This window comes from Aulonocara sp. 'chitande type north' Nkhata Bay, linkage group LG22 (assembly GCF_057382095.1).
Source record: "Aulonocara sp. 'chitande type north' Nkhata Bay isolate Kocher_YH1m ecotype deep benthic linkage group LG22, A_spYH_male_GT1.1, whole genome shotgun sequence".
Taxonomy (NCBI): Eukaryota; Metazoa; Chordata; class Actinopteri; order Cichliformes; family Cichlidae; genus Aulonocara; species Aulonocara sp. 'chitande type north' Nkhata Bay.
Genome location: NC_141364.1, coordinates 3,524,185 through 3,544,065, shown reverse-complemented (window position 1 = coordinate 3,544,065; position 19,881 = coordinate 3,524,185). Strand labels below are relative to the sequence as shown.

The window sequence follows — 19,881 nt, the reverse complement described above, 5'->3', positions numbered from 1 at the left end:
GGTAAAGACGCTGTTGCCTCTTGTGTTGCTGCAGCAGCTTCTGTGCAATTTCACAGATTTGCAGCCCGAGTAAGAAAACACAGCCTGTGGTGCAATTGCTGCGACATAAAAACACATCTGTGGTCAAAAGTCACATCGAGATCATTTTTCTTTTCCACTGCAGGTGTCGCAGTCACTATTACAAATGTTTGATGGTTTGAAATCTGCCTCCACTGATGGATGGAGTTAGGGATGGGTATCGTTTAGGCTTTATCCGATACCGGTGCCAAATCGGTACTTTTGAAACGGTGCTGGTGCTTAAACGGTGCTCAAACTGGTGCTTAAAGAATGGAGAACACAAAATTGGTCCAAAAACCTCTCATGTTCAGCTGGTTTTTTGTAAAAAGATAACAGTGTTAGCCTTTTCTGCAGCTATGGGGCATATATGGTATCACTCTTGGCTGGAAGCAGTGCTTAAACAATGGAAAAAACACAAACTTTGTCCAAAAACCTCTCATGTTTAACTGTTTTCCACTTTTTCTTTGGTCATTTTAGCCTTTTTGTCCAGGGTGAAGGGAGTATCTGCCATCAAACAAGAAGACAGCCGCATGTAGCTATGATGATGTTTGCTAGTTCACCTTACATGCATTAATGTAATAACGTGGTGAGTCTACTCAACGTAAATTACACACAAACAACATTAAGCTCCTCACGCAGAGAAGAACGGCTGCTGCCATCATCATCCTCATCATTTCTGCTACACTGGCAGGGCTACGGGCCAGGACTCTATTCTTTGGGTTTCTGGGGGATGTTGCTAACTCTGGGTCCGATAACAGGCACCACAGTAGATGTGCTCGGTGTGAGGTCTCGCAGCAAGCTATAAAATACAGCGCATTTCTCGGCTTTTAAAAAAACGCTATGCGTCGCCAGGTGTTTCATCGGATTTGAGGTGTTACCTCCTTTGACAGTATCACAGTATCAGCTTAAAGCACTTGTTGCTGCTGAGTTTGCATCTTTTGCTGTGAAGTACAGCCAGACTTTTGACCGCTTCGCCTTGGGCATTTTAATCTGTAGCTCTGCTCTAAAAGAACGTACGTACCTGGCCCCGCCTACTATCCTCGGAAACGTAAAATGATTGGCTAGAATCTAAAGTGTATCACAGCTCAGGAAAAAAAAGCACCAAAATAAAGCACCGAAATGTGCGCTGCTTTTGGGTCTGGTTACTACCGTTTATGTCAGAACCGGTGCCATGATACCGGTACCCATCCCTAGATGGAATTTAATGACGAGGTTCCAAACACCGCCATCATCATTGGTTTGTTCTATTATATTTTTTGTAGTTTAGTTTAAGCTGCACTTTGAGCACTAACAACATGCTCGGAGTTGATGTGCAGAGCTTTAAGGTCGGCGGTTCAGGGTTGGTGCAGTGTTCCTTCACCTATTCAGGCCATGAATGAATATTTGTTTTTATTACTTATCTGATATTCAATATCTTGGATGCATATTCTGCGTTTTATAGTTCCTTAAATATTGTTTGCATATGTGAAATTTTCCATCATTGTTGTTGTGCATTGTGTCCAGCAGTGTCTGCAATCGAACAGCTGAGTCAGATTGGAATTTTTGCCACAGCACATCTTTTATTACTCTCATCAGGTTCTTCTCCTATAAGAACAACATTCGTTTATCATTTTATGTTGGTGGAACTCAAATAAATGCACTCACCATGTTTGGGGGCATTTTTGATTTCATGACTTAATTCTCTCTGCGAGACAAACCCAGCGTGTGGAAATGGACTACCAGTGGTTTTCTAGTCTCATCCCCCACTCGATCACTTTACACTCAAACTGCATGTAAAACCAGGCACAGCCATCATGTTGTCATCCCCCTGGTTTGGGACTCCACATTTTGATGTCTGAACTTTGGTATTTTGGGCATCGCTAGGTTCAGTTTTTGTTGCCTGATGTGACAATATTTGGACAAGAAGTAGGATTGTCAGCTATTTCAACAAGCTTGAAGAGAGAGCTGCATCAACAAGCTTCAACCCACAACAGATACTCGCTAATCAGTAAACACTAGCATTTCACTCGACAACACTGGAGCACGGTTGCATCTTAAAGTTTGTACGACACAGTAAGCCATTAAAGACACTCCAGAAGGCACCAACACCACAAACATGTTTCAGAGGTCTAGTTCGGTGGTTCAGATTAACATAGGTGAGGGCTAGCACTAAACTATGGGTTGATTATCAGTCTGTACAGATACCAATAATCTGAAATCTTAACAGTACTGAAACGGGTGACGAAACTCTGTCTGCCTACAGATGGTGTGGAGGGAAAGCCTTTCACAGAGACCAACTGTTAGCTGTAAACATGCTATTTACACAGCTGAAGCCGAGCTTTTAAAAAGCAAAAAACAAACAAAAAACCAACATGGGACTGTGAGCGTACTGACTCGCTTTTGGGGCCAGCCTCAATCAAGGACGTGCAGAGTGAACCTAGTGGTGAAAGTCAGAACTGCAGGTCACATATGAGAGCCTAATACTTCTTTTAATGGAAGAAAATGCTACAAATTCCTCTTCCAGCACATGGAGTAGTCATTAAAGCCAAAAAGTGTGATTAATGTTCATTATTCAGACATGAAACCTTATTGCTCAATTGCAGGCAGTATGAGCTGGCACCTTTGCTTCAAATCTAAGAAACTGTTAGTTCTTTCTCTTCTTTAAATCGTACAATAATTCATGCAAAAGAAAATGTGCCGGCGTCTTAACGGGTCTGACTGTAATTATCAGCAGCAGCAGAGTCGCAGCAGTGAAACTGGGATGTGTTGACAGTAAACAGCAGTTACTAGAGTGCAGACAGAAAAGCTTTCAGCGAGGAAAGAAAAAGGAAGAGATTCAAACAGGCAGAGATAATAACAGTGTGCGGAGAGAGTGTGTCTTTGTAGCTCCACCTTATCTCCGTATACAGAAAGCACTTAACACTAATTACACACGCAGACAGTCTGAGGCAGCGGCCAGCGCTGCTCGTCTGCTGTTTAACAAACTAATCTTTCCAAAAGACTGAGACTGATGGAGAACCGCTGCTGTGCACACCAGTATGACCAGAACTTACTAAAAGGGCCGTATGCACATTTCCACCTCCATATTTTTTTAGTTCTTGGACTCTGCTGGAGCAGCTTTGTATGGTTCCCAGTTCAAGATAACCTTTATTTATCTCACTCTGGGATTCGGTGCAGCCCCTCGGAGCATCATCTCTGTCGTGAAAACAGTGTTTTAGCTCTGTTCCCTTTGTGCTGGCTTTTTGTTTTCTGATTGGCTGCCCCTCTTAACCAGAATGTGGGCGGGGCTTCTGATACAGGTCCAAAGAAAAGGGAAAACAGAGGAAAGAATTGCAAACTAAGTGAAACTGAGCTTTCAGCCCGCAGGGATCACTCGTACAAACACTGACCTCACTATTTAAAACTCTGGCCATGCTTAATAAGATCACCGACCACTGGAACAGGATAAATATGACAACGAATAAGAAAAAACCCACAAAAAGCACAAAAGTTCCACTTTAAAGGAGGCTTTGTGTGTGAGTGTTGTGTCAGTACAAACTGTGTGGGGGGTCTATGACAACAGGGGTAATTTTGCCAGTTCACAACGCACAACACACCTGTGTGTATGAACACACTGACTGTTTTAACTACCCAGAGCATGTTTGGGCAGCTCTCTCTCAGCTCTGATTGGCTGGTGTCTGTTAAGCCAGACACACTTTGATCCTCCCATTGGTCCCTGGAGATGACACACACACACACACACACACACACACACACACACTTAACAGTGGGCACATTAGGTTACCTTTGTGTAAGCCTTCTCACCGCTCCCCCACAGTCATCTATACAAACTACCTGGTGGTCAGGTGTGGGCGGGATGAAGCTGGGTGTTTTCTGCTGATAACACTCTAGTTTTACAAAACCTAAAGCCAGAAACTTCAAAGAAACATTCAACATCTATGACGAGCAGCAACATGATAATGAGTTTACTGTAAATCACTATGATGGGGGTGAAGAGTGTGTCATACCCTCAATAACACAGTAACACAACTGTGCTCCAAGACTCGGGATGCAACAGTGCATCAGCGCTCATTTCATAGTTAGACAAGATTTAAATAACTAGTTATTTGATTCAGCTTTAAAAGTGACATATGCTTTTCCTCTATTTCCTGTCATATATCCACCGTTACCTGCTGTTATAATGTTCTGTTTGAGAGGGGCAGCCAATCATAAGAAAGCTACAGAGAGGCAAAACAGATATAGAGATAGAGGATTGGCTGCATCAAGGAACAGTATAAGATGAATAAGTTGTTCTAGAAAGTCCAAGAATACAAACATGGAGGTGGAAATGAGCAGAGCAGGTCTCCCGTTTAGAGTGACAGCTGAAGAGTGTCTATGGGTAAATGCAAAGGAATAACATGACTAATTCAGTGAAGGAGGATGAAGTGAAGCTGCCTGAGAGTGACAGAGTGTACACAGAGTTCATCTCTGCAGTGTGACAGAGTAGCTGTGAATTATTTAACAGCTGCTCAACCTTTACAAATGGCTCCGACCTCCTGCTGGTAACCTCCACCGCTACAACCGCCGCTCTCGGGAGGGACGAACACTCCAGCGAATGGGTCTTTGCTTTTCAGCGATCGGACCAGGTCGACGTTTTCTTCCCTTCTTGTTTCAGTTTGTGAAAATGCAACTCTTTTCCCTAAACTTTTTTAAATGAATTCTTCCAAAGTCATGCAGAAATACACAAATAAGGAAATCACGATGCGCTTAATGCAATAAAATATCATTATTATTACAGCCAGAAAAGAGTGCTTAGTTATTCTTTTTGATGCCATATCAGATGGGGGTGGACAGCAGGGTGGGTGTGGGGTGGTGGGGAGTGGGGGTATTCATGACTAATTAGAAGCAGTTTGTTTAGGAGATGAAAAGAACACAGAGCTTCACTTGCTGGGTGCCCCTGCTTAATAATTCAAACGCACCCTCTGAGTGACTCACACAGCAGGTATATTCGTGTCTGCCTGCACAGACAGAAACAGACATGTATGATTACCAATAACATGAAAATATCCCTGTTTTTACCTGGTGACTCAAATTTATTCCTTTTCAGTTTCAAGGTCAGCATCCTGTACACTTTTAAAAGCTTTGTTTTCAAGCCTTAAAGTGACGTGCACAATTTCACTCACTTTCTCGATTTCTGAGCCAAAAGTGACGAGAGGGTGGAGTCATCAACCAGCTTTGTTAGCAAGCAAACTATGAGTGCTAGCGCTAATTAACATACCAATAAAATCCCAAGAGAACCTAAATCCTAAAAGAACTGAAGCACTAGACTTCTTGATTAAAAGAGGCCACACCCCAGACTGTCTTTAGGCTCCTTCACACCTTATACAGGTGAGTCAAAAACATTCTGCTCTGTTCAGTTGAAAAGAAAGGAACAATTCAAAGAACAAAACCATTTTTTGTAGTAGTCTTAATTTTTGCGTTGGATATTTTAAACACAGGAGTCAGTGGCCACCGACTCACTTTTAGAGACAGCCTCAAGTGGCCATTAGAGGAACTGCAGTTTTTGGCACTTTAGTATTGGCTCCTTGTGTTCTCATTGTTTCAGAACTTGTAATTAAACTCTGTAAAAATCTGATGACTGTGTTTTCAAATGGTTTGATAGTATTTGACAGTCTTGTCAACATGCACAAAACAGGCATTTCAATAACCTCTGTATTATCCAAAAACTGTGCTTTAGTTAAACATACATTAAGGGTACTCACACATCTGCAGTGGAATGATTCATATATATATATTATATGAGGTACAATCTATTAATAATAATGTGCACAAATTATTAAAACAAACGACATTTGGACTGCTTCTACTCCCCAGTAAAAATCGTTTATGGATGCCAGATTATTTTAGGCATAGAAATCCAAACTTCCCTTTCAGCTTTTCCACTTTCACTACAAAAACCTGTAATTACATTCATTAGTGGGAAGAAATGAGATGTGCTCTGTGCCAATGTGCAGAGTGTTGGCCCAGTTCAAGCAGCACTCCAAACGAGATGCACGGTTTTCACCAGGCACCGATGAAAAATGGCTTCTCCATCTGTGCACGAGCAGCTTATCGTCCCTAAAACGGTCTAACTAGAAGGCGCTGTTATCAAACGCTTGTTCCAGCTGCTAAACATCACCACTCATTTATATGACCAGGACGTACAGGTAACACATCCCTGCACGGGTCTGTTTGCGGTCTCTCTGTGCACATGTTTCTTATAGAGGTTCACATTCTGCGTGACGTCAAAGCAGGCAGCTGCTGCTGTTGCCGTGGTGATGCCATACCATAATGAAGCCCTTTAAGACCACACGCTGCTGCTCCTGCTGCTGGCAGTCACTGCAGCTCTGCTCTCACATTAAAGCAGGAACACCTGGGGCCTCGCTTTGTGATCAGATTTCTAATTCAGTCATTATTGCAATTGAAACACAAATTTAACCCATTTAGTCGACTTTTATCCCCAAAACCAGTTTCCTACCATCTCGGAAAGATGTCATTTGAGTCCTTTAATACTGAAAAGAATGCAGGAATATCCAAGTGGGCATCTTGTGCAATGCTTTGGCACACGAGCCTCATTTCCAGTGCTGATTATTACTGGTTTTAATTTACCGCCATTAGTCCAAACGGATGGCTTTTATTTTGCCAGATAAAAACCATCCGTGCTTTCAGAGTTTTAGCTCAGCACAAGAATATCTACTTGCTCAGAGTTCCAAAGTCTTTGTGTAAAGCTGTGTTATTAAGAAGAGAAAACAAAACTACTAAAGGAGTATTGTTCCGCTTTCTGTCTGCTAGACTTTGACTAAAACAAGTCGAGGCTAAGTGTCAACCTGCAGGCTGAAAAATGAAGCCGACTCGTGCTAAAAACTGAACTTTCTCCAGTAGAGATGATTTAATGATGGATAAGTAAGAACAAAGAACTCAGGCATTTGAAGCAAATGTAGGAGCTCATATAAAAGCTCTTCTTCCTCCATCTGCCTGCAAGTGTTCGAGCAGTAAAAGCGTCCGACTCCGAGAGTGATCGTATCCTCAGAGCTTTAGGCTGCTCACAGTTATTAGAGGTGCCGTTATAACCACTATTCATTGTCTACTAAATTACTATGGCAAAAATATTTACCAGTTTCTTACATGTCCTGTAGTTCTGATTTTAACCACTAGGTTTTTCACTGCTGAGAGTTCCTCTAATGCACTGTTTCACAATCTTTTGGAGCCACGGCACATATTTCACATTAGCTCACACAGCACACCACCAAACAACAATGTCACAAAAAGCATATTGATATGCGCAGCAGGTATAGCAGAATTGGCTGGTTTGCCCCCAGTATACCTTTTTGCTTTCTTCTGACCACCACTCATGCTGGGCCTTCATCTGGCTCAGAATTTTCTCCAGGACCAGGTCAGACCCACTACTTTTTCTTTTCATATATTTATCTCTTGTTATTTCGCGCTGCATCGTCTTAAAGCAAGACTATTATGTAATTTCTTCTTTGTCTTCTGTTTTATTGTCAGTTGGCAACCCGTTTAATTAGAGCAGGTAGTTGCACTGCCCTCTAGTGGAAGAGGATGTCATCGTTCTGCCCGTTACTTGCTTAGAGTACTAATCAGGTGGAACCAGATAATCTTCCACATCACACCTGATCATTTCTCACGGCACACTGATGTGCCACGGCACAGTGGTTGGGAAACGCTGCTCTAATGGATACTTGAAGCTCGCTCCAATAGTGAATCAATGCCCAAAGGTTCCCATGTTTAAATCGCCTACAGCAGAAATTCAACATGTTTATAACCAGGTACAATGAGAGTTTTGGTGTTTCCTCGTTTGTGACAGCTGTACTGTGGATTCTTTTTAATTTAACTTACATTTTTCAAAGATTTAAATGGTAAATGGTCTGTATTTATATAGCGCTTTTACTAGTCCCTAAGGACCCCAAAGCACTTCACACATCCAGCCATCCACTCATCCACACACTGGTGATGGCAGCTACATTGTAGCCACAGCCACCCTGGGGCGCACTGACAGAGGCGAGGCTGACGGACACTGGCAACGGTGTCTTGCCCAAGGACACAACGACCGAGACTGTCCAAGCCGGGGCTCGAACCGGCAACCTTCCGATTACAAGGCGAACTCCCAACTCTTGAGCCACGATCGCCCTGTAAATTTAACCTCATGTCTGATGATTAAACGTCACTGAACTGGGCTAAATGCTATGATTGTTGTGCTGGAGCCATCTGAAAGTCCATGCTGTCTCCTAAATATGGTCACTTCTGGTAATCAAAAGTCAACCTAAAGCCTAAGGCTTCAAAATGCACATAAAAAAAAACAATGAGTTTAAAAAAAATAATCGAGACCGAGCTCTCGTTTCGTCTGTCGTTCTTGTTGGGTTATGACTTTGGCCCAGTACTCTGGCTTCACTGGCTTTTTGGATCTCGTTGAAACTGTTCAGTCCAGGACTAAAAATAACAGGACAGGGTCTTGACTACTGTGACATGACTGGACTGGGATGATTTACAAAGTGGCTTTGGCCAGAACATTTCCGAGACTCTCTCTAGTCATTTATCTACTCCCTTTAGCAGTGTTTGAAATACCACACGGTATTTTTAATTCCCCGAACCTCTCTCCAATGACCCTCCATCTCTTCTTTTGTCAACACCTGACAAGTTTGGGCATTTCACACAAGAAGATGATGTCAGCTTTGAGTTCCAGCTACTTTTCCAGTTGGCTGGGAGGATTACCACTTAACAGCCCAACCTGTCCAGATTTCTGTTCCCTTTCTGAGAAAAAGCACCATCGAAGCTTCTGTGGTTATCACATTGCATGTTATACTGTGATCAAGAGGGAAGAAAAAGGCAGTTAAAAAGACAAGAAGTAGCACGAAGTTCAGAGATTTCAATTTGTTCCCTTTAAATATCCTCACAGTCAGCAGGCAGGCTCATACCAAGAGCCAAAACAGTATTAGGCTCATAAGCAGCAACATGTCACGGCCTACACTTCTGAACGTTTGACCTCTGCGGTGCAGAAACCTCAGAGCACAGGATATACGACACTGCTGTAACTTGGCTGCTGGGATGGTGAGTTTGGAGCAGGAACAGAGGAACAGGCAGTTTGGTTTTACAGTAACGCGAACACTCCAACTCCAGCTCACTTCAACCTGCTGACATCATCCCACTCCGTATAATATTTCTTGTGATGTCTGTTTATGAAACACGACCTTGATGCTTTTACTGTTTTCCAGAGAACATTTCTGGAGTCTTTGTTCTCACTGTAAAGGACACTTTGGTGCTTTTAGTAGTAGTGCAAGTCAGCAGTGGGATAATTCACTCAAATCCCACGTGAGCGTCCCGTCACGTGGAAATGTTTGAGTTTGCGATGGTGCTTTTAATCCAACTTAAGATGAAATATCAGTGCTAAAAATACAATCCTACTGGAAACACTTCTGTCTGTGAATGATTCAAGATATTTTTCAAAATTTAGCCGCAATTAATTAAAAACAGAAAGATTACAAAAAAGGTTTCGCAGAAAATAATGATTAAAAGAATCGATCCTGAGTCCCACAGTGTGAGTGCTGCCTTTACCTGTACTTGTTATGTGAAATGATGCAGATAATCATGCTGCGAGTTTAGTGAGTTCATGTGATGCAAGTTAAAGATTTGTGTCATATTTAAATTTCTACCATACCGTGGCTCCATTTATTTGTATTGCAGTGTGACTGTAGCACAGTAGTCTGCAGAGATTCACACGTGAAAGAGCAATAACACAACAAATAAAACATGAGCTCGGTGAGAGTGCGACTCTGATGCACGAATTCATTTTTAATTTTACAGACATTTGGATGTCTTGAAGTATTAATTATTGATCACAGAGGGATTCGTGTTCTCTGATTAGCTTCATAAAAAATTTAAACAGCGATCTCTAATTTTAATCATTTTGATTCCTTTTTCTTTATTTATTTTTTAAAGCACAGTGCTTGCTGTGCGGTGCAGCTCTGATTTCCTGCAGGATCCTGATGTATTGAGCTTTTGCCACGTGGCATTAATTTGTCGGCCATTTGGATGGATAACAATCCTGGCATGCCAAGTGAGTGAAAAACCCATGAGATGAGATAAAGTGTGGCAACTACGAGCAAATAAGTGTATTTACTCTCTCAACATTTTCAGGGTAAGCTTCTTACTCGTTACGCTGACGATGGATATTTACTTACTCCCCGAGTGTCTCTACTGATGCTATGAAGTGCAACCCTGCAGCAAGAGAAGCACATCGAACAGTTTTTATCATTTCACATCAGTTCGGTTACTCTTGTCTACCACAGCTAGCTGAAGGACAGCGGCACAAGCAAAAGTAGCCCACAGAGCACTTTTTCCACACGTTTTTAAGACTGAACCTTGGTGTCAGTAACAGCTGCAAAATGTAGAAGACCACCAGCAAAGTTATGTGGAGGCTCTTGTCCCAGAGGAACCTACCCGAGGGATTAATAATGTGCTACCACTGTACCTTTTGCAGGCAATTATTCACATGGACACTAGAGGGCGCTGTAAGTTGTAACTTGCAAATTACCCAAGATTTCTTTTTTTTCGTCTGCTATCACCAACCAATGTAGCCTTCAGCAGCGATGAGGACTGGAAGGGTCACTTCTTTCTAAATGCACAGGCTCAGGTTTGAGTTTGCATGAAGGGGACTGCGTGCAAAGGTTTTTGTTTTTATAAACCTTTTTTTTTTTTTTTTTAAATGCATATAAACCCAGCTATAGTCCCTAACATTCACTGATTTCTTAAACTCAGTTGAGATTTCCTTTAAATGTGGAAAAAAATGCTGAGCAAGGACTTTAATTTTGGTTAAACGAAAGTTTGAGTCCGAGTTCTGGACCTCTATGTGACCTTGAAGAAAACCCTAAAAATGCTGGCATGTGGACACTGCAGATATGACATCATTCACCTGCGCCTCAGATGATATCATTAAACAACGAGCTGCCAAAGAAGGCCATCTGCTGAGGACTCAACCCCACCAACACACACACACACACACTGCAGATACTGACTGCAGCGACCACAGGGATTCACTTCATTACGTTCTCTCTAGAGCACGACGTTTTCAACTTGCACAGACAAGTGCTGAACAATTACACAAGCAGCCCAACAGGTAAGATCATTTTCCTTTTATCTGGTCAAATCTACGACAGAAATCATGTTTGTACAATAAAACAGACTAAAAACAAGAAGAATCACGAGACTACAGGCCAGCAGTTCACCGTTTTTCAAGCATACCATCACCAACACAACTGGATCACGTTCAGATTCAGCTCCGTATGTGACAGTTTCTCTAAAGCATCCTTTGGCAGCAGCAGCTGAAGCTCGTGGTTATGCTGGTGACATTCAAGGAAACTAATTTATGGAAATAATGTGATTTGTGAAGAACAAAAGGTCAAACCCTGAACCTGCAGAATAATGTCATTATGCAGGTGCCTCCGGTGCTGCTGGAACATGTTACATTACTATGGTTGCCCAATAATATTGCTCAGTTTTTTAAATGACTTATAATAATAGCTCACTGAATAGTTCCCAGCAGCAGCACTTGATAGACGTTTAGTTGGGCACTTCCTACTATCATAAACATCATGTGACTTCTTATGTTTTGCTTTTATAAACATGTTTGTTTGATTTGGTAAAACTGCCAGAACTTCACTGAAAAAAAAATATGGTGACAATTTGAACCCAGTCAGTAAAAAATGACAATAATTCACTTTAAAAATAGCAAAACGAGCACCTACACTATAAACCTGTCTACAGTAAACAACGTTAAAACAAAAATACAGACATTACAGTCCTGCTTAGTGAAAACAAATACAACTATACAATATATTACAGCATATTCATGCAAAATTAAACTTTATGGTAAAATTATCTGTAAAAAATTTTGATAGTCGACTAATCAGATCATGCATCCATTGGACGTAAAACGTACAGCTGCTCGTATATAACTATCATTAGCTTACAGCTTGAAGTGTTTAAGCTATGTGCTAACTAAAAATAAAGACAAGATGATAGTCTATTAAATTTTAATGAAATCTGCAGATTGTTTCGGTGAAGTTTAATAAACTCCTTGCTATCTAAAATATAACAGGACACCGGAGTATATTCTCCAGCATCTCACACTTCTGATAATCAGCTGTCTGCTTGACGTTTATTCAGCTGTGTAAAAACTATAACTTTAATCTCAGCCAAACCGATTTACTCAGGAACAAATAAAATACTGAAAAAAGCCAAACAACAATATTTTTAAGTTATCTAAATGACTTATATTACATGTTTAACCTGAGTAGCGAAAGACGGCGGTGGGTTTGAAAATGATTTGCCGGGAGTCCGGTGTTCTCACGGCTCTAGTGAGCCTCGCCCCGGGCTCGCTATCGACCTGGTGGGTAACAGACGTCTCGGAGCGCTTTTGAAAATATGTGGTGTCCTGATAAACTGAGCAGATATTTGAGGTTTACACAGCTGAAAATATGTTAAACGTTTATTTTATGACCCAGAAAGAATAATAAGAGTAATATTAAAACTAACTAGCTGCCGCCATTGTTGACTACTGCGCTGGGCTGCGCTATGAATTCTGGGACAAAGCTTCTTCTTCTTCAGGGTTTAACGGCAGCTGGCATCCTTGTACATGCAGTGCTGCCATCTTCTGTTTCAGTCCGTTATTACACTCTTAAATCCTGCTACTTATTCCTGCGTCTTTTGTGATCTTACAAAGCTTCAAACGACGCGTCGACTATTAAATCAGCCGTCGACGATTTAAATAGTCGACGTAATCGTGACTAGTCGACAAATCGTGGCAGCCCTAGTTAGAACTGTCCAAATACTTCTGCAACCTTAGAACTGAGACTGTTCTTCAAAGGGAACTCCAACATCTCGAGGCTGTTTGGTAAAAAAAAAAAAAAAAGTCTTCTGCTGCACCTAGTTAGTAAATGCTGAACTAAATTTTACTTTAGTAACAGTACGGTTACGATCTAAACCTGCATTTTTCTGGAGTACCCTGGGTCTTTACACCCACACAAGCAAAAAGCAAAGCTACAGTTAACACACTAAACAGAGATCTATGCATTTTCTGACGTATATGTTTGAGTAACTGAAAGCCTGCTTGGAAAATAATCAAATACATTTCGTTTCATTACAATCCTGGAGACTTTCCTCTGAGGGAAGGCCAAAACCTCTTTTTTTTTTTTTTTTTTTTTAAATATGGGGGAAACGCTGTAATCAAATGTTTCAGACAATATTCAGGCTAAGGCCCTTCATTATTTAACATGACAAACATATTAAAGTCAAAGAAATGCTCTTACCAGTTTCTGCAGGAGTGTTTTTATTTCACCCAGAAAGTGAAACACTTGAAACTACAAATCTCGTCTTTGAGGGTTTCTGGCATGTTTTTGCAGAGCTCCCTGTTTGAACCCTGAGGTACCACGGCACTGATAACCACGAGCCGCTGTGCTGCCCTTCAGTTGTTTACCCAGTCTGAACTGCAACCACATCTAACGCCAGCGGGATGACCCGAAAACACTTGGTGAGCTAGACCTCATCACCGAGCATCAATTCAGGACCTCACCGATGCTCCTGCGGCTGCACGTCTCCAGGTACAACATCTGGAGGAGTGACAGCTGTTGCAACAGCTGATCTGGAGTGAGATCAGAGGTGGTTCAAAGAAGCTGCGGCTGACTGATTTGTTCTCATGTTGTTGTAATTGTAAAGCCAGACGATGCTGGGATTTGTGTCCTTTGGAAACTCAACATTGGGAATTTTTACCCTTCGGCTTAACCAAAACCAGCCAAACACACTGGGAATGTTCTAACCCAAACAACATCTGGCCTTTACTGCCTTTGGTGGCTCATAAGCTCCTGTAGTTTTTATAGCTGACAATTAGGTTGCCGACTGGATACGGATGCTCTGACAGCGTGTCAGCAACGGATTTAATGCAGTCAGCAGACAATCGGTCTGTGAGCAGACTTCAATCTGGAAGTAGTCCCGAGCTTTGCTGATATCGTTTTTCACATAACCAAGTAACCTTTCTAAGCAGGGAGCATTTCCATAGGCTACATGTTCCTATGTTAAACCTGAAGTCTTTTTAACATCTTTCCATTTCTCCTCATTTTCCTTCAATTCGTTGTCTATTTTGTCTCAAATTTCATCTCCTCTCCTTTCTTCTCCCTCTCATCACAGTCCTTCCTGCCCTCTTCTCCTGCTCTGTCCGATCCAGTTACCAGGTGTTTACATACTGACACGGCCCTGGAAAAAAGAAAAAGCGACACAGCTAACCGAACCTTTAAGGACATCATTGTCCCTGGCAGCAGGTTGTTATGGCAACCACACCAACACACTATGAAGTAGGGAGATGGAGGTCGACACCAGCTGCACCTCATCTCCACGGCGATGTTAGTGTTAGAAACAATAAAGGAAACTGTTCAAATAAAGTATTATTAGTAAAGCGCTATACAAATAAAGCCAATTATTATTATCACAAAAAAAGTTCTGTTTTTACTGTAACAGCTTTTATCTTAACGTCCCTCATGTCACAAAAAGAAGTAACTCCTTATTTTCACATATGTGGTATACTGTACATGGTACAGGCTGAAGCTCATTGTGTACCTGCTTTTTAGAAATGAATAAATTCATAACAATAATAATTAAAAAAACGATAATAACTCAATTTTGCTTTAGTGAGTGACTGATCTGTTGGCAAATCCAGTAACCTGAGGATATCACCCTCAATATTACCACCAGAATGCAACAACACCATCAAAGCACATAAAGGGAACAAAACAAAAGGTCACACTTCATTATGGTTTTTTAATAATGGAAACATTAAAGAATATAATGACTCAGCTTAAACAGCACAAATGTTGCCTACACATGTGATACTATAGGACAAAACAACCAACCTGCAGGGACAGTTTGGTTGTGTCCCCACAGACTGCAGAAACACCTGTGGATCAATTCACAGGTGTACATAAAAGATGGACAAAGCTTCTGGACAGAGCATTAAACCTGCAGTCTTTTTAATGGCCAGCAGGGGGCGATTAATGCCGTTTTAATCAGAAGTCCGACTGTGGCCCATAGCTATCTATGAGAAAATGACACTTTAGTTCACTGATTTACGAGTAAAGCAAATGTTTTCCTGGTGAGATTATGGTCTCAATCACTCGTGTCGAGTCTTCATTAACGCAGCACAAAGCTCATTTTGTACAATACAATCCCATTTTGCCATCAGTACAAGAAGCAAAGCTTCAGGGCGAGAATTTGACTTCTGATTAAAACAAAAATTAGACAGCAACAGACAAAAACTGAGCCCAGGTCTTTGAACCTGTGTGTACACAGCCTCTGCACACTCTGTCATTTCCATGATTCCCAGTCAGTCTGTGCAACGAGCCGTGCAATGATTACAGATAGCAGAGAACCTGTCTAGATTTCCCTCCAGGGTGTAAAAAGGATGAAGGAAAACCTTCATGCCCACTGTGGGCTCACTAAGAGGAAACAGTGGAGCAGTTCCATTTCTCCTGAGGGACTAATCAACTGATCTACAACAGCACATCCAAATAAATGTAAATACATGGGAATACATGAAAATCCAAATGATAGCGGAGACGACTTCTGATAAGACGACTGAAGGACGGATAAGATAAGAAGAGATAAGCAGAGACAGACGGGGGCAGTTAGAGATGCTGCATCTGCTGCTCAGCCTGAATTCTGCAGTGATTTCCATCTTGTTGCCATGAGCAATAGCAGCAGCAGCCGGCTGGACACGACAGCCAACGGCCTCCCGCTCCTCTCCACCCCTCCACCTTTCTCCCAATCACCATCTGCCCTCTACCTCCTTCTCTCCGATTTTCCTCTACTCCCCATCATCAGAGTATTTGAACTTGCTGTAATTTTCCCCAAATTACAATCCGTACTCGCCTTGGTTGAACACAGCTTCCATCTATTCCTCTAATTTCACCCCTCTTCTACCCATGTGTCTCCATTAATCTAGAAATGCAGGGGATAAGGGTGAAGCTGGGAATATCGATAGGACCAAGAGTTCATTTCAATAAATCACAGCTATCAGAGCAGGATCACTGCAGCTTCCATTAAAGATTAAAACCAACATGAAAGCTGTTCTTCCTGATTCTTTATAATGCTCCTCATCACACATCATTTCATTTAGTAAGATTTACAATGATAACAATAAAATAACGCATTAACACACTAGGCCCTAATGACTATTAGGCTTATACGTTTGGCATTAGTTCAACCACAAAACAATTTCCTTTTTTCCATGCTCGTTCTATTTTTGGACATGTTACAGAGGTTTGGAGAAAACCTGTATATCCCATGTTAAATGCATTTGTCTTTATCAGTGAGTCACATGACGCACAGAAACATGACCTCAACAATAAAAACGAGTCTTAAACCTCAAACAGAGCCATTGTGTGGGTGTGGGGAAAAAATAGAACAACCCGAAGATGTGCTAAGCTAGTTCTACCAACAAATGCTTTTATTTCATTCAATTTAAGTTTAGAGATATATTTCAAAAACAAAAATAACTTAATGTGATGTATTTGATGCTACAGCCACACTGGGGAAAGCAGCGGCTGCAGACCAGGCGCTGCCTGACGGGGCCACAGAGCCTAGCTGTGATAATTATCATCACCTGTCAGAAAGACACCGTGTTAATATATGTTCAGTATAAAATATATGAAACCAGCTGTGGATGCTGAAGTCTGAGGTTGCGAGGCGGGGCTGTACAAACCTAACTGCCCCAACAGTTACCAATAATTCAACATGTAGCTCCAGGTGTGCGCACACACACACACACACACACACACACACACACACACACACACACACACACACAGGTACAGAGTGCCTGAATCATCAAGACAGTGACTGATCGTTTCCTCTGCTACTGTTGTCATTATGACAGCGAGTCGCCTCAACAGGAAGCTGGCCGGCATCCAGCCCTAAGGATGCATAAATACACACAGACACACACAGAACTGTGCAAAAGTCTTGAACCAACTTTCAAATGGGAAGTGGATTATTAAGTGCAAACGTGAAGGCAAGAACCGAGTTTGTAGAATTCTAACAACCTTACGTGCGGTACTTTAGCATTCATAATTTCATCCCGTTTTGAAAATCTCCAACACCACTAGATTAAACGCAGCCCCATCATGACACAGCCTCCACCGCATTTTACACACGCTGTAGACCATCATGGCCACGCCTCTCTCCTGACCTAAAGTAGTCTGGCTCACTGGAAGCAAAATATAAATAAATCGCTGGACTCGAGACTTTTGAACAGAGATGGATCTCCTCAGAACGACAACAATAAAGAGTCGTGCTGAACAAGAAAACTAGAAAGCATGGTATACACACACAATCTCACAAACATGCCCATAAAGGCCGCCTCCTTCACTTAATCAATCCAGGAAGCAACCACCATTGATGTTACAGTCCAGTGATCATGAAGACAGCAGCCTCTGATCATTTGTCAATAGCAGAAAAGTAAAAATCAATAGAAAGCGTGCAGCCAGCTTCAAAAACAGCAGCACAGAATACTGGGACCTCCTGCAGTTTGTTGACTGAGGAAGAATAAATCTGAAGCTTCAGGATGCTTTTATTTCTCCGGCTCTTTTCCTAAGTTTGCAGTCAGACTTGTTGCTGTTTAAGCTGCTGAGGACTTTACATTCTGCTGACACTTCAGAGATACTTCAGTGGTTGATGAGTAAAACAAGAACAACCAAAGTGTTGACGAACTTAATCACCAATCAGACTTTAACAAACATCTCTAGGAGTTCTCACACAGACACCTTGATGGTCGCCCTCTGGAGCAGCTGTGTGTCAGCTGAATGCTTCCTGAGAGCAGTAATGAAGGCTGTGTGCGTGGGAGTGTTTCCACTTTCAGCTCAGCTCTTTCTGTGATTCCTCTCCATCTTCTCTCCCTTTTTTCCTCTCATCTCTGTGCAAGCATAAGCAGATTCATAAAGCCCCGGGAAATGTTTCGCTTCCTCTCTTTCGCTCTTCTTTAAAGCACTTTAGTGGTCTCGCAGCGGCCCACTCGTCTGCTGTGAACCTGGACTCTCGCTCTCGGCTCCTCTTTTAGTTGTTGCTGGACAAAAACTTTTGGCTAAGCAGTTTTTAGCTTTCATGCTCCGAGCTGCTGAGAAAGTGTGAGTCTTTAACTATGTTTAAAGAAAACCTACGACCTCTCAGGGCCCTGTCCTGGTCCCAGCTCCCCGCCTTTCATCCATTTTTATTTGATTTATTTAAAAACAATGCAGCTCTTCTTTATATTCCAAGTGTTGCTGCGGCTTTTACATCACTAGCCTTTTGCTCTTCTCTGTGGACTCTGTGCCGGACACCTCTGCGTCTAAAATAATAACCCACTAAGCACGGATGCATTTCATATATAACAACAACATTTTGACTGAAAAACCAGGCTTCTCCTGTTTGATTCCTATTGGCTGACAAACAGCCAATAAATAAAGTAAGATTTTATTGTCCTCTTGGAAATTTCATTTGTGTTCTTGTGGTAACTGTCAGGTAAACGCAACCGAGAAGGCATCACAACACACTAACAACAGAATGCTCCATAACAACAGCAGCAACAACAATAAGAATCAAAGCTCATGCAGCATTACAAGCAACACACACACACACACACACACACACGTCATATCGCCTGGATTTCTTGGACCAACATATGCTCGAAGGTGAAAGATCTCCAGGTAGGAAAGTTCACAAAGGCGGCTTTAAACCTTCGTCCTGATGAGAGAAACTCATGTCACCATGAAAAGGTTGCAATACGTCACTCTCCACTCCATAAATAAAGCTGAGGATACAACACGCCACTGTGGGGCCTCAGTAATAATGAAAGTAGATGAGAACACGGCGTTTAATCCAACCCAAAGGATTCATCTGATGCTCATGCTGTGCACCTTCAGCTGTATAACCACTGCATAAGGATGCGTCTTCTTGTAGCTAAATGCAAATGAAAAGTCCGGAAACAGCACGTGCACATTTAAGATTGAAATCTCTTTTTCAGGACAGACCTGACCAAGAGGCACAGCAGAAATTACAAACACAACACATAATATGATAGTAAGCATCACTTGGTCCAGATGACCGTACATATAAAACAGCATCCACTGCACTCGTCTCTCTTTTATATGCAACAAGCCAAAGCTGCTGCTGTCAGTCCTTCTACAAGCACACCCTGTTCCCTGCAGGTTATATCTGCACTGTGCTCTCTAACAACATTATGGTTTGATTAAAGGCCCCAAAGAGCCACAATGATGAATGTCAGAGAACTGAACAAATAGCTAATGGATACGGTAAGAAATACGACCAGTACTCTTACCGACATCTTTACTACGATAACCAGCAGCTGCACCTGACTCTGTTCACTCGATTCTTTAAGTACTATCCTCCTGACAGTGTGCCTGCTACCAGGACCAGGACTTTGGTCCCCATAAGGGCTGCACCTCGTCCCCATCTTACCTCGGCTGTTAGTTGCCAGGTCGGCCACCTTCTGAAAGGCATCCAGGAAGGCTGCTACAGCGACAACCGTCGTCCTGGAAGACACAAAACAGGAAGTAGAAACACAGAAAAAAGACGTTTCTATTCATTAATTCTTTCTTGATGGCTTTTTAATTTTTTATTGGAAAAAAATTATGTTAAACTCATTTGATTTGTTCTTTGTGTTTTTAATATCATGTCATCACTCAGCTGATCTGTAGCAACAAAGCTCCCCGTCTTTCTAAATTCAAATCAGGCGCAGCACTTTGAACTCAAGTAATCAGTCTTAAAATGCGA

General features: G+C 41.9%; 1 protein-coding gene across 4 annotated transcripts in view; it reads right to left on the bottom strand.

Moving 5' to 3' along the window:
- LOC147303212 (protein MTSS 1-like) overlaps positions 1-19,881 on the bottom strand; it is a 69,279-nt gene that overhangs the window by 35,408 nt on the left and 13,990 nt on the right. For all 4 annotated transcript variants that reach the window (XM_086280834.1, XM_086280833.1, XM_086280835.1 and 1 more), the window contains exon 3: positions 19,567-19,640. In XM_086280834.1, the coding sequence (XP_086136960.1) occupies positions 19,567-19,640 (74 nt within the window). The remainder of the gene's footprint in view (positions 1-19,566; positions 19,641-19,881) is intronic.